The sequence below is a fragment of the Nothoprocta perdicaria genome, unplaced genomic scaffold (assembly GCF_003342845.1).
Source record: "Nothoprocta perdicaria isolate Ctin4 unplaced genomic scaffold, notPer1 scaffold_101, whole genome shotgun sequence".
In the NCBI taxonomy this organism is placed as follows: Eukaryota; Metazoa; Chordata; class Aves; order Tinamiformes; family Tinamidae; genus Nothoprocta; species Nothoprocta perdicaria.
The window spans coordinates 2,087,502-2,107,154 of NW_020454106.1; the positions used below are offsets into that span (position 1 = coordinate 2,087,502).

The 19,653-nt window shown below is 51.8% G+C and overlaps 2 protein-coding genes across 2 annotated transcripts in view; one reads left to right on the top strand and one right to left on the bottom strand.

Annotated features, from left to right (window-relative positions):
* Positions 1-11,902, top strand: part of INTS9 (integrator complex subunit 9) — a 57,905-nt gene extending 46,003 nt beyond the window's left edge. The window contains exons 14-17 of the mRNA XM_026041383.1: positions 811-978; positions 9,324-9,422; positions 10,528-10,665; positions 11,616-11,902. Coding sequence (XP_025897168.1) covers positions 811-978; positions 9,324-9,422; positions 10,528-10,665; positions 11,616-11,792 — 582 coding nt within the window. The 3' untranslated portion in view covers positions 11,793-11,902. The remainder of the gene's footprint in view (positions 1-810; positions 979-9,323; positions 9,423-10,527; positions 10,666-11,615) is intronic.
* Positions 11,903-13,422: 1,520 nt separating this feature from the next.
* The window catches only part of EXTL3 (exostosin like glycosyltransferase 3), a 13,931-nt gene continuing 7,700 nt past the window's right edge, over positions 13,423-19,653 (bottom strand). Inside the window, exons 2-5 of the mRNA XM_026041206.1 lie at positions 15,194-15,321; positions 14,570-14,714; positions 14,350-14,478; positions 13,423-13,758 (exon numbers count right to left, since the gene is read on the bottom strand). Coding sequence (XP_025896991.1) covers positions 13,549-13,758; positions 14,350-14,478; positions 14,570-14,714; positions 15,194-15,321 — 612 coding nt within the window. The 3' untranslated portion in view covers positions 13,423-13,548. The remainder of the gene's footprint in view (positions 13,759-14,349; positions 14,479-14,569; positions 14,715-15,193; positions 15,322-19,653) is intronic.

The following is a 19,653-nucleotide window of genomic DNA, read 5'->3' on the forward strand; positions in this document are numbered from 1 at the left end:
AATTGCCCATTTGGCTAATATTTGCAGTCTTGCATTTTGATACGTGTCTGTTTTGCTCCATGCTGTTTTGAAAGTGTGCCCACTATTACTGTCATGTAGTTCCAATTTAGATGACAAGATTTTTGGAAGATAAAACTATGGAATGTTTTGCTATTTTCTTTCCTTATGGCATCTAACATGACTGACTGCTGATACTTAGGGGGTGTTACAGACAAAAATTCAGGCCCTATTACTCTGTGCAGTTTTTACATACAGAGCCAAGACTGCCTGCCCCTTGAAAAGTTTATTCCAATCCTGATGGGATCTTCTGGATTACATCTTTTGTATGTTATTTTCATGCAAGCAAATTAGCTTGAGAAAATTATTTGGAAAACCTTGCTGCGGCACCACTTACAGTATAGATGTAATCTAGATGTATCTAGATGTAATCTATATCTAGATTCTAATTCTAAATCTAGATGTATTCTATACTGTAATGTGTACTGTAACTCTGCAGCTCAYAGAGTTAGCAGGACGTTTCTCTGTATCACCACAGTCTTCACGAGGAAATGGCCTCAAGTGGCACCAGGGGAGGTTCAGGTAAGACCTTAGGAAGAATTTCTACRTGGAAAGAGTAGTCCAGCATTGGAACAGGCTGACTGGGGAAGTGGTGGAGTCACCATTGCAGACAGTCTTCAAGAAACGTGTAGAAGAGGCACTTAGGGACATGGGCTAGCAAGTTATGGTGCTGAAGGATTTACAGTTGGACTCGATGATCTCAAAGGTCTTTTCCAACCATAACAATTCCCTGATTCTATGGTTCTTTGGCAGCCTCTCCACGTGGTTTGCCCGGAGCAGTACACTCAGCCACCGCCTACGCAGTCCCATCGCACAGACCTGATGATAGACTGCCAGCCACCGCCGATGTCCTACCGCAGAGCAGAGGTGCTGACCCTGCCGTACAAGCGGCGCTATGAGAAGATCGAAATCACGCCAGAAGTGAGTTAAAAAAGGGAAAAACTGGTGGCTCTTGGCTCATTTGGTCAAATTCAACTAGAGGGCCTAGTGTGGCTGTGATTCATTATTGACTAGGAACATGTGAAGCACTTTCTCTCAAGTGGGAGGCTAAATATAAAGTATTTCTGAGAGAGATCTGTCCCACTCATGCAAACTAATGGGGGCAACATTCGGCTGGATGCTGAAAGCCCGATAGTAAAATGGCCTATTTTTGTTAAAAGGTTCAATAAATAGTTAATTCTTAAAGACTGCGGAAGTCCAGCAGGTTAATGGATTGCTCATAGCTACCTGTAACATGGATTACTTAYGCCCACAACATCTATTAATAACTTACTAACCCTATAATATATATAAATTTACTCATAAAACAAAGGGTAACCTATATACTAACAGCCTTGATCTTAAAATAATTTTTCCACAATACAATTAGCACAAATATGTCCATGAATCAAAGCAGATGTTCCAGCACCTGTTCCTACCTCTSTGTGTGTATCTACTTTGTGCCTCAGTTTTGTAAGGAGGCTGCCCAGGACTGGCAGAAACAAGGAGGAATGTTTTAATTAGAAAATATACTTGGGTGCAGCTTTATCGTGGCGTGACTATTTAATTATTTTGGAAATTAGCATATTTATTGGATCCTGTTAAACTCAAGACTAGCAAAGTGTGGCTTACGTTCACCAGCATGAGCAAAACAAATCTGATGCTCTGAAGATAATGTTCCACCCTCTGCAGAGAGCCAGCATGCAGCCTACCTATGGGTTAGATTGCACGTAAGCTTTGACTTTATCCCTGACTTGTGAGGTTTTAGGGAACCCTTATCTGCAAGCTCATCCCTTGTCTCAGCCCTGTGAAGAGAACAGATACCAGTTCTCCTGGCAAACAGAAAGCAAATTAGCACAGATACTGCAAATGAATATTCACCAACCCTCATGCATTTTGAAGTTCTTGTCATGGGTTGTCTTCAAGTTTGATGGGCTGGGTCATGGGAGATGCATGTTCAGTTATCAGTCTTCCCATATGATTAACACAAGTCTACAACACCAAATGCAGCTGAAGCTACAAGATGGAGCAAAAAGACACTTGAGACTGCAGAGTTCCTTGGCAGATCTTCATCAGAAGATCTGCAGCAGAAAACAAGTCAGTGTTTCTCCTGTTAGCTTGGTCTTTTGAGTCAAGCTCCCCTACAGCTGGAGTTCAAGAGCGCATGTGGGCTGAGCGTCACTGGCACCACAGTGAACATGCTCTTCATTTCATTGCCCCAGGTCTCCAGTGTGTTTTAGGTGCTGTTTTCACAGAAGCAGATCTTTTCCTTCCAAGTTTGTAGGGGAAAAGGGAGTAGGAAGGTAATTGCAGATCCCAAAACTTCTGGGATGTTAAGCGAAAGATGCAGTGAAGACAGTGTGCTCTTCACCAGGATGGGGATAGGTGTCAAAGAAGCACCTAGGAGAGCAGGTTTCCACTGCATTCACTTTAGCTTTGACAGGAATGTTGACAAAAATGGCCCTTTTACTCCTCTAACAAATACCAAAAGCCACTAGATTGTTTTCACACRAGAGCCCTGTGTTACCTGTCTGCCCAGGTGTCCAATCCAGGTATCCTTGGTGGGTTCCGACGCTGGACATGCCAACCTGCTGCAGGAATCTACTTAGCAGGTCATAATTCTCCTCCACAACCTCCCCTGCGCCGTGTCAGCACTCACAGCAACATCATCTCAAGTTCACTATTTGATTTCCAGATACACAGGAGGAGGAGGAAACCACTAAATGCTTCTAGGGCCTGTGTTTCCTTGTGTGAAATGCGACTTGTCGGGCTCGTAGATCTATCAGTCCTGCTGGAGCTTGTCTATATTTCRATCATTTCAGCATTAGAACAAAGTCGGGCCAAGCAGGACTCTTGCATGTTAGTGTRATTTACACGCAGAGCAGCCTTTGTTTAGAGAGAGGTTTTAGCATTCCCAAGGCACCAGGCTGCAACAGCTCTCCAAGGTATTGTGGAAGCCTCTCCACTTTAACTAATTTGTTCTTCTCAGCATCTGCCTTTCACTTAAAAAAAAGTAATAAAAAAAAAAAAGGCTGCTTCAAGGCTGCTTCCTGGAAATTGGTTGGGCTCTGTCTTTTCACAGGAGAATGATGGGGAAATAGAAAGCACCTTCTGGAGCAAACAGATAAATTAAGGAGTGGGGTTTGAGCAAATAATGTGCCTCCAGTTTAATTAGAGCTGAACAATGGTGCGTATCACTGGCTTTCGGCAGCAGACTGACTTCAGTGAGGACTCTGGGCTTTTCACGTACTCTGTTTGCAAGTTGTTTAGGACACAGACCAACATAGCAGAGCGTGGCCATGCAGTCCCCTGTCCCCTGTGAAGTGAAATTAGAAGRAACTGCTGCAGAGAAGAATTAGGCTATTAGGATAATTAGAATGGCAGCCCATTCTAATTGTGTAGCTTTCGTTGCAGCCTCCCCTTCTCTCATCTTGACTTTTCTCTCCCTTTAAGATTTTGCCAAGTCCTTTTGAGAGACAGAGAGACAAATCATGACTTTCTTCTTAGCTCTGCAGCTTCCTTCTGTGTTTCAGGGACACAAGAGTTTGATTTCTCTGTTCTCTTCCAACCCTCATCTGGGCTTGGTAAGCCCCAGGTTATCCAATTGCCCGAGCTCTCTCCCTTCCCTTTCCCCTGGCTATTCCCTCTTGTGGCATAAAGTTGCTGTAGCCTCCTCTATCTTATCATGAAGCAAATGAAAGATAACCTGCTTGCCTGCTACTTACCTTCTTACCTTACTTACCTTCTGCTACTGTGATTCCTCCCTTCCTCTCCAATCTCAGTCCACAAAATTGCCTGGAATAGCTCCCTCATTCCTGCATAGACCTTCTCTGAGGGCCTCCCGATCTGTCGTTCCCTGTGCCYGTTAAAATCTAGGGTTGCTTCTGTCATTTGGGAGGGCTGGTTGTAGGATAACACCCTTTGCACCCAACCACACACCTCTGTTCTCCATAAGCATCAACACTTTGACACCCTGATCCATAAACTGGCTACAATCTTTGAATGTTTTGAATCATACCATTGTAATATCCCTCAAATGAATCCTCTTTTTTATTTCCAAGCTGCTTGCCTCCTCTTTGAAGCTCTTCCATGTCCCTACCTTCCCTACCCGGTGTTTTTAATGCAGGATTGAGGTTAATTTCCACATCTGCCAGTTCCAGCTTCCACTCTCCTCTTGCAAGTTCCTCGGTTATTTCCTGCCTTCTCCCAGGCTACACGGTATCCTGTGGAAGAGCTCTATTAACCAGCCATAAATCTACTTCATTACACTTTTTAAACACCTCTTTAAAACTGTCTCTTAGCACAGTATGGGCAAAAAGCCAACAGTAAGCTTTTGTAGTGCATCCAGTGCCTATAATCCCCTCCAGCGGCGCTTGCTCTTGGTTGGTCTGTACATCTCCTCCTGCTTTGATCTCCAGACTTTGAGGACAGGGGCCATCATGTTGATCTTTGTCCCCATAGTCCCCTAAGTGGGATTTTTAAGCTCTGCTTCAATGCAAGGAGCAGTGAGGAAGGTGGTGGTTGCCTGGAGCATGGATATGGAACAGAAGTGGTTTATTCCGTTGCTCAAAAACATGGGATCAGCCCTCGAGACTGTTTTGTTTCAGCACTAGATTTTAACCCTGTGGAGTAATAAAGCTGCGATGTGGGCAAGTACAAATAGCATCTGAAAATATAAATAGTTATAGCATAAACTTTATAAAAAGCCACTGGGGTTAAAGAAACTTGAAAACCCACTCTGGAGAGAATTGCAGCAGCCCCTCGGAGACTGGAAGGTCTGTTAAGTGCGGGTGAGTTCAGCAACGTAATGATCCCACTTCAAACACTTTAATTCTGTAGAATCTGAGGCAGAACCATCAACACGACATGACTCATCTCCATCCCTCAATGATGTTGTAGATGCCCTTCGTTACAGGATGTTCTTCTGTGCTGGAAATGCCTCTAATCCCTTTATGTCCCATTAGAAAGGTTCCCTAAGTCGTTTCCATGCTGCTGCACTGCGGCCTCGTGCGTGTTTAATCCAGTTGCTGCCCATCAGTGCTCACTCCACGGGCATATTCAAGTCTTTAGACCTTTCCCCTTGGTGCCTGCGTGCGACCACACAACTTTTTGTGCTCCTCCACGGGATCTGATGCTTGCAGGGGACGTTCTGGTGCTCAGCCTCTGCCTGACTGACCTGATGGCATAAAGCCCAGGCTGAGGGGGCTTGGAGACTTCACACAATCATTTCTGGTGCCTTTCCCTGTCTGCTTTGCAGTGAATCAATAACAGAACCCCTGGCACTTCAGAAATAGAGGAGGGAGAAGAAGAAGCAGGGAGGTAGGAGGCAAATTCTCCTCCTTTCCTTACGTTGCCATCCAAATAAGAAGAAATAACAGGATGACAATAGTAGTTTTCTCCTGCTTACAAAACTGACCATACAGATCATCCCTGCTTATAGCCCCAAGGGGTATCCTATGGATTTTAAGCATATGGAATATGTGGGGGGCTGTTCCTATTAAAAATGCACTGGGAAGGATGTGTGAGCAGCGAGGAGGATGGGGGCAAGGGTATTGAGGCAGCTCTCAGAGTGCTTGTTGCAAAAACCACTGTAAAATCCTCACCAGGAAAAACTGGGGAAGGCAGACAGGGCTTCAAAGCTTGGAGCTTCCTTAATAATTGAGAGGGGACCTTTTTTTAGCAACGTATGTTTTGCATCCCTTGCAGGGGCTCAGATTTGGGTGGAAGCCTTGGCATTCTTGGTAAGCTCCAGCACTGTAAGGACTCCTTTCCACCTAAAACTGGCAACGTCCCCATGGGTTACATGGCCAGGACCCAGCTGCAGTTGTTAATGGTGTTGGAAACATGCCTCATAAAATGTAAGGCACAAACTTCAAACTGGGAAGACTTTTGCCCCCGCTGTTCCCACTAGATTGCTGTTCAAACCCCCACGGTCTCCGATGGCTGGAAACATCCTCATTTGCAGCCTACACATATTCAGGGCTGCTCTGCACAAATACACTCTTAACCTCATGTTTTAGCATAAACAGATTTTCTCTTTTGTTGCTTTTTCCCCTGTGGAGTTTATGTAGAATAATCAAATTCTGCTTCTGCCTTTTTTTTTCCTACCAGGCTAAACAAGCCAAGATGATTTAGTTTCCTCTTACAAGACAGCTTCTCCTGCCCTGATCTACCCTTCTGTATATCTTACTTGAACTGAAATTGCCCACAATTTCCAAGAGCCCAATGTAAGAGCAATCTCTGCTAGAATTACCTGATATTTTCTGGAGTTGCACTGGGCTTTTTTCATGTCTGTGTCACATATATGGCTCACGGTTCTCATGGGTTGGACTAATAAACCTAAACCCTTCACCTCTGTCTGCTCACAGCAGAAATCTCCTGCATTAGCCTGGCTCTGGCCTTGCATTTCATGCTATTGAATTTCCTCTTGTTTTTCTCACTCCTCTACGTGAGGTCATCTAGTCCTTGCACTGTGATAGCCTCAACGTGCTTGCTGGTAAAGGCTTCTCTGCAAAATTCAGGGCTGCCTTTTGCACATTCCCTTTCCTTGCATGTCCAGTTTACACATATGGCAAATGCATCTTCAACCCCGGAATAAAAAATCAGCCCAGTCTCCTTCTCAGTACATGTGCTATAAACTAGTGGAGGCATCAGCAAAATTCAGGTTTTAAAAGCTAAGGGGATTCTAGTTACTGTGATAACCCTTGCGGTGTTTCTCCACGTTCCCTGTCCCTGCAGTCTTGGGGGATGAAGATCCAGCACATCTCAGACCTTGCATCTCCCAAGACAACCTTCCCATCCTTCAAGGCAAGAACTGTGGTGCTTGTGCAACCTGGACAAGGAAGAAGAGGGAAAATAGAAAGGTTTGGAGAGGTTTCCCCAAAGTAATTACTGATATTCCCTACGGCCAGGATAGCTACAACGTGGAAGTTAAAATAGCTGACTGGTGAATGACTGTACATGCCATCCCTATGAAGACCCATGGTAGGTGAGCTCCCGTTCTGGTCCTTCCCTGATTTCACTCACCAGCTGCTCAGCTTCCATCCTTCTCCACAGTAAGGCTTTCAGATCCCATCCTCGGTTATTTTCAGCTCTTTCTTGCCAACAGGAGGAATTTTGACTGGGGACAGAAGACAAAATATGACCCGGTGTCCAGGGAGAGCTCTCCCTGATGAAGGTCTTAGTGGAGGCATCAAACTGTGCCTTAACCCGTGTGCCTCCTTCTCCATAAACAGCTGCAGTTGGGYCAGAAACAGGCTTTGACCTCACATAATACTTATCAGATCTCATTTTGCTGGGGAAAACACAATCCTACAGGAAAACTGCAGCCTCAGTTTGCAGCGAAAATGTATTTCCTCGGTAAGAGCCAGGGTGGATGGCTCTAGTTGGGCAAGCAGAACTTCCTGACCCCTCTCTTCCCTCCCTGCCCTGCTTGGAGCTTCCCATGGCTGGGACAGCACTTGAGGTTTCAGGCTTCTGAAAGGCAACAACTTCTTGTTTTTGGTTCATTTCTCTTTTGATCTTTGCTTTAACGGGAAGGAATTCAAAACTGGAATGGGCCAAGAGTTTGTCTTAATGTGAAGGCAGCCCAAGTGCTCATCCACGTGCAGGGACTGGTTCCTGTGCTGTCAGTGCTCAGCCTCTCTTCCTGCCTTCCCTGATGCCAACATGCAGCATTAAACTCGTGCTAATGACTGGAAAGAAGCAGCACTTTTGCCCCTGCGTAGCGAGGAGCTTTTCAATCCTGCAGGCAAAAGCAGAACAAAATGCAGCAACCAAACGTTGGACAAATTCACCCTTGAAATAAGACACGGTTTCCTAGCGGCAAGGAAAATTAAAGTTGGGAAGAACTTGCAGGAGGGAACAGCGGAGCTGCCACCGCTCGGAGTCGAGRCAAGATTTGCTGTCTCCCTGGAAAGGGTTTCTTTAATCCAGCTTTTTGGAAGAATCCCACGATTTKTGTGTGCAGGAGGTCAGTCGAGAGGAGTGTGCCAGTCCCGGGGCTGCTCGGTGAATTACTGCACGTGATTAAATGACCTCTTTGGTTTGGATCAGTGAACTTCTGCCCTAAGAGCATTGATCACATCATGGAGAGGACGCTGAGATGAGGCAAAAGCAAGGAGAAAATACAAAGGTCTGTCTTGCTGTTGGTTTGATTCTAAATAATTAAGAAGTGCCATGATTTACCGACTGTGTGGTTAATACCTGCGTAAATGATAATAGCAAAAGACTTCAGGGGCAGAAGAGGACTTTGGTTCAAGGAGTTCTTTTGGGTTTTAAAGACCCCGTCCTTGCAGTGTTTGTTTCCCAAAGAGAAAAAATCTGAACTGCTGCATGAAATTTGGGGTTCTAAAGTGCACTGAATCTCAGTATGAGCAAAATGTGGGGACTCCGAATGCCACCTTAAAATGTGCTTGTGTTTCCTACACAGGGATCTGTCCAGCTCTTCGTTGCCAGCAGGGGCTCTGCTCCATCCCTCCATCAGTTCCCTCAGTTTTCTGCTCCACCAGTTGTTCTGCTCCATCCCTCTCCTCTTCCAGAGCAATCACTCGATGGCTTTTGCCAAAGAACTGACTCTCCCTGTCTCCAAGATGGGAATATATCTTATTCCTCACAGGAACTTCTGTCCCAAGAGGTCAACTCTTTGTAACATGCAGCTCCAGCTGCAATTGCCAAGTGCTCAGAGGGGAGTTCAGGTGATGGTTGTCTTGTAGASGCTCTCTCTAAATGACAGAGGCTGATGCTCCAGGTCATAAAATTGTCTGGAAAACCAGCAAAGGAAATTCTGCTTCTTTAGATCTTACCTGTCTTCACATCAGAGGATCTTCGCCCCATCCAACAGTACCACCATGGAGCAGAATAATGTATAAGACTGTGGAAAGCTTCTCTGCAGCCTTGTAAGGCAAAATCCAAAGAGCAGTTGGGCTCCAGGCAACAGAGCCAGTGGCTTTTGAAGGACAAACCCTTATTTCTTCCGGCTATTCTGCAGCCCAAGCGCTGCAGCAGGGAGGAACTGAAAAGAAGTTGCCTTTGGGTTTTCATCACATATTAGTGAAGTAGTTGGTGCGGTTTTATACTCAATTTCTCTTTAATTCTCCTTTTCTGTGGGACTTKCCCTGCTTGCTGCACGGCAGGTAAGGGGAGCGCTCCATCATCCTCCCTGCAGGCTTGTGGTGCCAGCCCCGTTATCCCCGGGTGAAAATGCCGTGCTGCCGTGTAAATCCCAGCGGGATCCCTGCAGACTGTGAGCTGCTCCTTCTCTGAACCAGCCCCTTCTCTCCCTGCAGCTTGCGGATTCGCTCGTGCCCTTGGAGATCAAGCCGGGTATCTCGCTGGCCACCGTCTCCGCCGTGCTGCACACCAAGGACAACAAGCACGTGCTGCAGGTAGAGCGCCACGGCAGAGGGGAAAGATGGGAACCTGCTCCCGAGGTTGCCCTGGTGCCCAGGAATCCCTCTGGGCATCCCATGAAGCAGAGGGAACTCCGAGGGCTACATGGGGAGAAAATCCCTCTCTTTCCCTCTCCCACCCCCTTGGAAATGCTCGGAAATGCGGAGGCTCCGCGGTGCCCAGCGGAGCCACTGAGCAGGAGGTGCCTCCATTGCCTTTTCCTTCGGAGCTTGAGCGTGCAGGGACTCGGGCTCTGATGCCAGGGCTCATCCCAGGCTCCCCCATCGGGCAGCTCCACTGGGAAGAGCCCGGGGCCGCGGGAGCGATGCAGGCACACGAGCAATGGGGCACATTCCTCCTGAGCACCTTTATTTTCCCAAGGACCGAGTTGCTAATTCACTGCGGAGCAGCCTGGGCTGCCACCTCCCCAGCCTGACCACCATGGCACAGGGCACGTGGCCTTATTTAATGCAATAACTTCTCCCTGGTTTATTTTACAGACATCTATTTTTCATCTCTCTGAAGTGTTTGGGATGACACCAAGATCCCAGTCCAGGGACTTTTCAGCCGCTATCTGTGGCATCTCCAGTGCCTCCCTGCCTGTGTCCGAGATCTTCCTAAAAACTCACTTTTCTGCTGTGAAAATCACTCATTTCCCTCATTCCCCAGCTAGTTACCTGCTCCTAATTTGCCAGGGTTGCCCAACCTGTCTTTTAAACTGGGATTTTCCCAAAGTATTGAGCTCCTTAAAGCAAGATTCCTAGGAAATACCGCAGGGTACCTGGGTGCTGGAACAGAAAGCTTCAACCTTGAATTGAGCCCTTTGGAGATGATAGAAATTCGAATGAAAAAAACTGAAAAATGCCTTTTTTTTTTTTCCCTTCTCCCTCTGGAAAAGGTGTCTTGTGTTCCTGGAGGTGCAGTGGTGGCTGGGGACACGTTTTCTCCCCTCCAACCCTGCARTCACCCAGAACAGAAAAAAAGGTCACTGTCCCTTTTGTCACCGTCCCTTTTTGTCACTGTCCCTTTTTGTCACCGTCCCTCTCCCACGTGTCGAGCGGCGCTGCCAGGATTCACTGTCCCCCTTCTCGTCCCCGCCAGCTCCCTCCGAAGCCTCCGCAAGCCGCCGCCAGCAAGAAGAGGAAGCGGGTGAGCGACGACGTGCCCGAGTGCAGAGCCCTGCGGCCGCTGCTGAGCGGCTCCATCCCCGTGGAGCAGTTTGTGCAGACCCTGGAGAAGGTGCAGAGCGGGGACGGGTCATTCCTGGTTGGAGGGATTGAGTCCTGGGGGACATCAGGTTGCCCATGTGGGACCTTGTGGCCAAGGAGGCCAGTGGGCTCCTGGCTGCATCCGGAGGCCGTTGGCAGCAGGGCAGGGAGGGGATCCTGCCCCTCTGCTCAGCTCTGCGGAGGCCAAAGCTGGAGCGYTGGGGGCAGCTCTGGGCTCCCCAGGACAAGGGGGCCGTGGAGCTGCTGGAGAGGGGCCAGCGCAGAGCACCAGGGCTGAGGAAGGGCCTGGAGCAGCTCTCGTGTGAGGAGAGCCCGAGCGAGCGGGGCCTGCTGAGCCTGGAGAAGAGGAGGGTGAGAGGGGAGCTGGTGAGTGTGTCCAAGGAGCYGAGGGGAGGATGGAGGGAGGAAGGTGCAAGCTCTGGTGGGTGGTGGCCAGGGGCAGGCCAAGGGGCAGTGGGTGCAGGTTGCAGCGCAGGCAGCTCCATGTGGCCGTGAGGAAGAACTTGTTTGGTGGGAGGGTGCCCGAGCCCTGGCCCAGGCTGCCCAGGGAGGCTGCGGAGGCTCCTGCTCTGCAGATCTGCCAGCGCGCCGGGATGCGCCCGGGTGCCCCGTGCTCTGGGTGTCCCTGCTGGAGCAGGGGCTGCGCTGGGGGATCCCTCGGGGTCCCTTCCAACCTTAATGATTCTGTGATTCCGGCACATCTTGAAATGGAGAGCCATAAATGAGCCAGGAAAGCACTTTGGGAATGCCTATCCCTGTGCCGACCACACAGAGGATGTTTCCCTGTGGAGGCTTGTCCTGGTATGGGTCGTTTCCCCTGAAAGCTGAGGGGGGTCACTCTGTAGGGAGAGTTCTCCCCCAGGTAGCTCTTCSCAATCCAGTTGATGCCAATAAACTGGAACGGGCAGGAGGAGGTGTCAGGAGCAGGTCGCTAAAAGCCCCTTCCCATCCCCTCCCCAGCACGGCTTCAGTGACGTGAAGGTGGAGGACACGGCCAAGGGCCACATCGTGCTCCTGCAGGAGGCCGAAACCCTCATTCAGCTCGAGGAGGACTCCACACACATCATCTGCGACAACGACGAGCCCCTGCGCGTGAAGCTGCGCGACCTGGTCCTCAAGTTCCTGCAGAAGTTCTAGCCGGGAACAGCCCAGGAGACGCTCCCGAGCCGAGAGCTCTTCCAGGGAGACTCCTGACCTCAAGAGACCAGAGACCTTTCAGGGGGAAATGAGAAAGTATTTTTAATATCTATATATTTTTTAAGTTTATTTTTAAGCAGTTTGGGGATATTTTGAAGGGGATTCCTATGCTGGGCCCTTTAGGAGGTTGTTCAGTGAATAAATGCTGTGTTTGTGGCAAGGCCGGCGTGAAACCATGTGCAGGAGCAGGTGTTTTCCGTGTGACCCCAGTCCTGCCCGGTGCCCCTCTTTGCAGGGGTGYTGAAGCAAAGGCCTCCGATAATAAAACGTATTTTTCTCCACGCTGCTTCTCCCCCGTCCACCCAGTCCACCCATCCATCCTGCCGCGTTTACACTGTCCATGTGTCTTGCACAAGCAGGAATTAAGACAAAGTTTGGAAGAATAGAAGTAGAAAACAGGGGGACTTGTGTGGGACTGGTGGAAGAGCAGCTTGGAAGGGGCAAGAACGGGGATTTTGTCCCCAAGGAGAGGCGGCTTTTGGAAAAGCCGCGTGCTGGAGGACAGGAAGGGACGTTATTGACACAGCAGCCCCCTGGGACCGGATTCATCCCGACATCCGAGCGGGAAACCTGGTGGCTCCAGAGGCACCGCTGGGATGGGGGCTCCGAGAGGGGCTGCTGGATCCGCCCGGAGTCGGAGCAGGATCCGCTGCCRAGGGCGCCGGGGCGGCCGCAAGGAGCCGTTTTCACCGCGACAAAATCATCATCACCCGGCACGTGGGGCCCCACCAGCAGATCTCATGGGGGACAAAGGGCAGCAGCCCAAGGGACGCGGAGCTTGGTCCCTTAAACACCCCCAAGTTGTGCAGCAATTTGAGCCGGCCCCAGGCCATGTGGGGCCTGGGTCAGATCCGTATTTCCCCTCAGTGCCCGAATAACCGCGGGGATCCCTTGGGAGCAGCGGCACGAGGGGGCTGGGTGGACGCAGAGGCGGAGACGCTCTCAAGTCAAACTCTCCATTTATTGGATCCTTTTACAAAAAAACCCTCRACTTTCCGGACTATTGTGCTCGTGGTGGAGGAGGGCGGCTCGCGGCCTCTCCTTTCGCGGCCTCTCCTTTCGCAGCCGGGCCCCGCGCCGGGAGCGGGCGCCTCCGTCCCGCCGGGCGGCCGTTTGGAGGCTCCTCCTGTTGGGAGGGAAGGGCCAAGGGAAGGGAGACGCGCGGCCTCCGGCAGGGAGGCCCCCCTGGCACAAGGGCCCCAGCAGCAGGGGCTGCCCCCAAAGTGCTTGTGAAGAGGCCACCCCGGCTCCCTGCGGCCTCCTCCCTGTCCCCATCACCTCCATGGCCTCAGCGGTGGCCGCAGGGCGAGAAGCCCCCGGCCCTGGTGCCCAGGAGGCTCCGAGAACAGAAGAGGAGGAGGAGGCTGCCGGTGGGAGGAAGGTTGGGGACGGCAGTCGCTCCCACGCTGGGAACAACCTCTCCGCATCTGACGTCTCCAGCCTGACCTTGCCGTGGTCACGGCGCTGGAGAGGAGAGAGGATCAGGGAGGAAGGGAAGAAAAGGGGAAAAAATGGGGAGAAAAAAAAAAAAAGCCTCACGGGGCAAACCTAAAACACTTCCATTTTAAATAACAATAATTAGAATTAAAAAGAAGGGCCGCCCTTGGCCAGCGCAGGGGCCGCTGCCCCGTGTCCGATGGCGCCGAGCGACTCTCGGGGCCGCCGGGCGGGCGCCCTGCCCTCCCCGGGGAGCCTCCTAGATGAACTTGAAGCACTTGGTCTTGTCGTGGGGCAGGCGGGTCTTGAAGAGCACCGAGTCGACGCGGAACTGGGTGTAGAGCAGCGGCATGTAGCCGTACACCTTGACGAAGAAGTTGATGCACTTGTGGCGCTCGTGGAAGTGCGAGTCGTCGTGCGACAGGGCCTGCGGGCAGCCGGGGCAGCGGAACGTCCAGCGGGAGGTCACCTGCGGGCACGGGGACAGGACGGCGCCGTCACCGCCGCGGGCTGCGCTTGGGCCCGCGGCGGGCACCGGCTGCCAAAAAGAGCCCATTGGAGACCCCATCTCTGGTTTTGGTGTTGGTTTGCGTGCTCCGGGGTGGTGCYCTCCGGTTCTGCCTTCCCCGATGCAGCCCCGACCTCTGGAACCTCCCGTTTAGCTCCAGYGGGAAAGGAGGCCGTGCAGCCAAGGCCGCGCGGCGCCCTGCCAGCCGAGACCCATCCCGACGCCACCGGCTGCTGTGGCGGGACCTGATGGATTCGCTCCCTAAATTCGTGCCCCAAACTCTTCACACTCATTTGTTATCATGGGGCAGGCAGAAAGCAGCCGGCTCCAGCGCTCGTGTGGACAACCCGACACACACAGAGGAGCCGAGATGTGTCTGCGAGGGCAGAACGGAGCCACAAGGGCAGCGTTTCTGCTCGGCCAGGAATGAAGTTCCTCCATCCTGAGCTGCTGTGGGGTGACCCTCAATTCATCCGGGTTGTTGGTTGTGCCCTTAACCAACGGCTGCTTCCCCCGAGACGCTCAGCCCCGTAGGAGCTCCCGGCCACTGACCTTGATGGGCGGCTTCCTGGTGAGGTGCGACACGAGGAAGTTCATGGCGATGTCCTCGCAGTTGATGTACTCGTCCACCATGTCGCGGATGGCCTGGGGCATCACGTACGAGTACAGGTAGGCGTAGTACTGCAAGGCACGGAGAGGCGCCGCGCGGCTCGAGGCGGGAGCGCGGCGGCCCCGCGGCGCCGCCGGCCCCGCCGCCCCGYGCGCCCCTCACCTTGTGGAAGAAGGCGGCCCCGGTGAGCACCATGGAGAGCTCGCACGAGTAGTTGGAGTTGTAGAGCCACGACTGGTGGGCCACGTCCCACGCGTGGTAGCGGCCCGGGAAGCCCACGATGCGGTCRCGGGCCTCGCGCCACACTCTGCAAGGAGCGGCGGCGCCTCAGACGCGGCTCCCGCCCAGCCCAGYCCTTCTTCCCACTCGGGAAATGGGGCAATAAGGGGCATTTTTGGCTGCAGGGGACCCTGGCGCATCCTGCTGTCCCCTGCGCGGCTGCCAGGGGCTGCAGGTAGCACTGGGGGGCAACGCAGGGCACGGAGGCGGCCGCCGCTCCGAGTGACTACAGCTACTGCCCCAGCAAGGGGCAAAGGATCCTTTCATTGCTGTGTCCCCTAATGAAATTAATGACAATCCAGTGAAACCTGGCGAGGAAAACTGAATAACGAGGATTGTTGGCAGCTCCGTGGGCACCAGGCTGCCAGCAAGGAGCGTGAGGCTCCCATCAGAGTGGGAGCCTCTGGAAAAACAGGAGCGCGAGCTCCTCCCAGCGTCCCCACGTGAGGAAAAGGGGTGAAAAAYGGGGGGTTTCTCCCCGGAACAGCCCCGGCCGGCGGCACTCACCGGAAGCCGAACATGATCTCGTCGTGGCGCAGGTGAGCGTCGTCGTCGATGGACAGCACGGCCTCCGTCTCGATCTCGTCCCACGGCAGGAACCGGTTGTTCAGGCTGTTCTTCTCCGTGCGGACAACCTAGGAGGTAGGAAGGGGCCCCGGTCACCGCGGCTGCCCCACGGCAGCGAGTCCCAGGGCACCCAGTGCAGGAGACAAGTCCAGGCGGGCGCCGGCTTAACCAGCACGAGCCCTTCAAGGACCTGGCAGCACCGGGATGAGCAGCTCTTGGGAAAGCAGCTGTGAAGGATCACATGGAGGCCCCACAAGGGGCAAGGATCCTYCTTCCATGGACACCTCTTCATCCAAGGGCTCCCGGCACATGTGGTGCTGCCTGGAAAGCAGCTTCATTCCAGCTTCTCAACAAGGATCCAGGCCCCACATCCCAACTGTCCCAGCACCTCTGCTCCCAGAAGCTGAGGGAGGGCAGGTTTTGCCTGCTGCCCCATCCTAGATTTCCTGGCCAAGCCTCTTCCAAAGCTCTCCCGCTGCCAGAGGGACCTCAAGACACCTCTGCCCTTTAGCAAGCCACATTTTGAAGGAGATCATGCAGAAGTTTAATGTCTYTCATCAGAAGGTGCCATTAGTCGGACAAAATCACCAAGCCAAAGAGCAAACTTCACCAGCCAGATTCCCACTGCTTTTGTGGGAACGAGCAGAACACCAAGGGGGCTCAAAGCAGGAAGTTTAGGGTCAAAAAGGCCTCTCGGGTCTTCTGCATAACCCAGATCACAAGGAGCCCATTTCCGACATGGGGCCAAAGGACCTGTGCTGGAAAAGCATCTCCTCTCCACCCAAGGACAACCAACCAAGACTGGGAGATTCCAACCTCTTAGGTCAAGCTGTGAGGTAGGAAAAGCCTCTGAGCTCCTTGGACACCCCACTGGAAGCTGCTGGCCTCTTCATTCAGGGTGCCTCAGCTCCACAAGGTCTTTTTGACTCCAAGAGCACCAAGCCCCACAACTCTAAGCAAGGCTGTTGACTCATGCCAACTGTCCCAGCAGTTATTCCTAGTCAGATCAGCCAAATGGACCTCAAAAGTGTTAGACTGAGCTAAAAGAAGGTGTAAATCTAGAGTCTGTTCACCAATAATGCCCTTTTGTATTAAATCAATGCATTTTGAGGGTGGAGATATGAAGAAGGCTCTCGCCCTGGGAGAAATCCTGGCCATCCAACCTAGGGAGCTGCACGAGTCCTGGGCAAAGAGCAGCCTCTGCAGGAAACCCTGAGCCTCATCGCCCACGTCAAGTCGGGAAGAAAGACGGAGGCTGTTTTGGGAAGAGTCRGATAACATGGGGAGTGAGGTCTCAGAAAAGGATGAGTTTCTGGCATGCCCATTTTCATGGTAATTCAACCCAAATGAGTCACGTGTCACCACAGCCACAGAGGGGATGGAGGCCCCATGAGCTGCCCTTCCCGGAGCGGTTTGGAACGACCCGCGGAGCTGAACACGCCATCCCTGTCATAGAATCGTAGGACCATAAAGGTTGGAAAAGACCTTYGAGATCATGAAGTCCAACGTTTCCCACCTGCCTCAATATTATGTTGGCTTTGAAGAAAGGGAAAGAGAAGACCCGTCCCACGCACCTGCAGCTCACACGCCGCTCCCAACGAAGGCTGTTGCATTGATTTCCTTCTCGCTCCGTTACCTCCTGCTCATCCATCGACGAGGGGCTGGGAGAGAAGGCACCAGGGCTGGGCAGCAACAGGTCGAGCTCTCCGTCCCAAAGCAGCTGATGAGAAGCCAAAGAAGCTGCTACCACACGCGCCACCCAAAACATCTCTGGAGCCCTCTGCACATTCCCAGGATGGAAGAGGTTTGCCTGGGTCACACAGTTCCCCTTCCATTTCTTCCAGAAATATCCTGATCTTAAGTTCTCAGYGTTTCCTCACTACCAACAGCCTGTGGATAAATGGTCCGTGAAAGCTGGTGAGATGCCCTCAGTCCGGACCTGACACCCGCACAGCTGCCCTGGCCAAGGACAACTGTGGTGGAGCTTGGGGACGAGGATCCATCACCTCCTGAGAGAGAAAAGTCTCCGGTTTGGCCTTGGGGAACTATTATCCTGATGCCAACAGCAGCTTCCACCACCAAAATAGCCCAGATGAACGATGACGCAGATGATGACGATGACGCAGATGAATGAATCCAATCACTACTGGCCTGCACGTCTTCACKGGCCAAGAAAATGTCCAGCCTCACCAGCAGAGGATGGACACGTGTTGATGGGCCAGGCTCATGTGCAGCTCTGCTCCAGCAGCCCCGAATGTGGTCGGAGCTCCACTGGCTCCATGTCCAGCATCTCCTTTCCACCCTGRCCCAGCAAAAACCACGCTCATTTATGCCCTGGACTCACCTCGCTAGACACGACCTCCCTGTGCTTTGCAGCCTCCAATTTAGAGGYGCTGTCCAAATCTGAAGGATTTCCAGCTTATTTTAGGACTCATCTCCAGGGGAATGGAGGAGTTTCACCAGAAGGTACCAGCCACCAAAGCTGCCCAAGGACAGCATATATTTGCCATAGAAACTGGCAAAACAGACGCATTTTTAAAATACGCGTAATTAAATAAYGCAACGTGAAAGTAAATCTAAATCATGCCCCACCGAGAGCAAAACCACACAAGAAGATACTTGTGAAAATCCCTTTTTTTAAACCTATCCCGGGTCCACGCACAGAATATGTGCAAACACTCGGGCTGCCTTTAATCTGCTGTCCTGCTAGCAGTGGGTTGCTYGTCTGCGAGGGGAGAAAACAGCTTGTGATACAAATAACACCGATTATTTATTCATTTCCATGCGGGTGCAGCTGTCACGTCCTTCTGAAGCAACTTGGGGAGAAGAACGCTTATTTTAACATTAAAGAGACGCAGATACTTATTTTTATTCTCTGGGTGTTGCTGTTTGCAGCTGAAGATGGATGTGGAATTGGTTGGGGGTCTCGTTGGGTTCCTCCTTCAGCTTCCAACTAAAAGGAAAATTATCCTAGGTACTTTGCAGTGATGGCACCAAAAGAAAATAGGACCTTCAAATACTGCTTCAGCCTCCATGGCCTCTGGCCATCTATCTCTGCCTCTAATTTGACCCTCCCTGCCCCTTTTTCCCCTGGAAATGACCTGTTGGCTGCCACGGATGTTGACACAATGGGTTGATGACCAGGTCTCCTTAAGGACCTTGTGGTAATGTGAAGAGCTGAAGGTTGTTGGATGGAACAGCCACAGCCCAAGGCTCTTTTCCAAAAGCTGGGCGGATATCTCAGGAATATCACTAATACCCTAAGCCATGAGGAGCATGGACAGACGTCACCCAACGCTTGGCGACGTGCTCGTCATGTCTCCGTGCTGCACCAAGACCACTTTGCTCACATAGAGGTGACTTTTCTAACCAGTCTTCACTGCTGGAAAAGAGAAGATGCCCAAAGACCCAACGGGATCCTGATAGGATCCCAAATGCTGCAGAGCAGAAACCTTCCCGGCTTAGTCTGGTAGATCAAACCAGCTTGGGAATGGGTGGGAAAGCTGCCAAAGAGGCTGGGAAAGGATTCAGGTTTCTCTGCTCGGGGGTTAAGCCAAATTGTTGCTCCCAGGAGCAATAGGGAGCCTGTTTCTGGCTGATCCCTGCCCTGTCTCCTCCAGCATGGACAGCACGTGTTGTGAGGGTGGCTTGGTGTGACCTCCGCACCTTGTTCTCCTTGGAAGAGGAGCCTAAGACAGATGCACAGAGCACAAAGCCTTGTCCCTACTGGAWAAAAATATCCACAAACACCTTCAACTACTGAGGTCCAGATCCCTCCAACCCTTCATTCYCACGAGGCCTCTGCGAGCTAATTCACAAACTTCTCACTCCATTGCAGAAACCACGTGGCAAATCCCAAACACGATGCAAATCCCCTGACCTGCTGCCGAATCTACCAGCAAAGAGACCCAGAGCTCAGGGATGGACAGGGGAGAGGTTCTCACCTCTCATCTGCAAGACAGAGAGCRTGTAAAAATGAGCAGAGTGGTCTGGGAGGACATTGGAGGTGTCCTGGTCTCACCAAGCCAGCAGYTGCTGTGCAATCCCACGTCAGCAGCATTCCCGGGAAGACAATGTGAGCACGTACAATTTGGAGACATATAGATCTGCAACGGGGAGTCCAAGCTCCTGCAATGGAAGAAGGAAGTGCTGGAAACCAAATCCTGTTGCAAATCCTCAGTATCAGTGGGCAACTACATCTTGAGCAGGTTCCTTCCCTAGTGTCTGTCAAGCAGGGTTTCCTTTAAAGCCATAAAAGACCACGTACAGCAGAGGAGGTGTGATTGTTTTTCAGTGTGTTAAAAATGGTGCATTTCATCACTGGGGATATGTTTACTTTGGGGGACGGTCGCAAAAGGAAGGTTATTGCTCTGCAGGCAGAGCTGCCATCCGAGAGACCC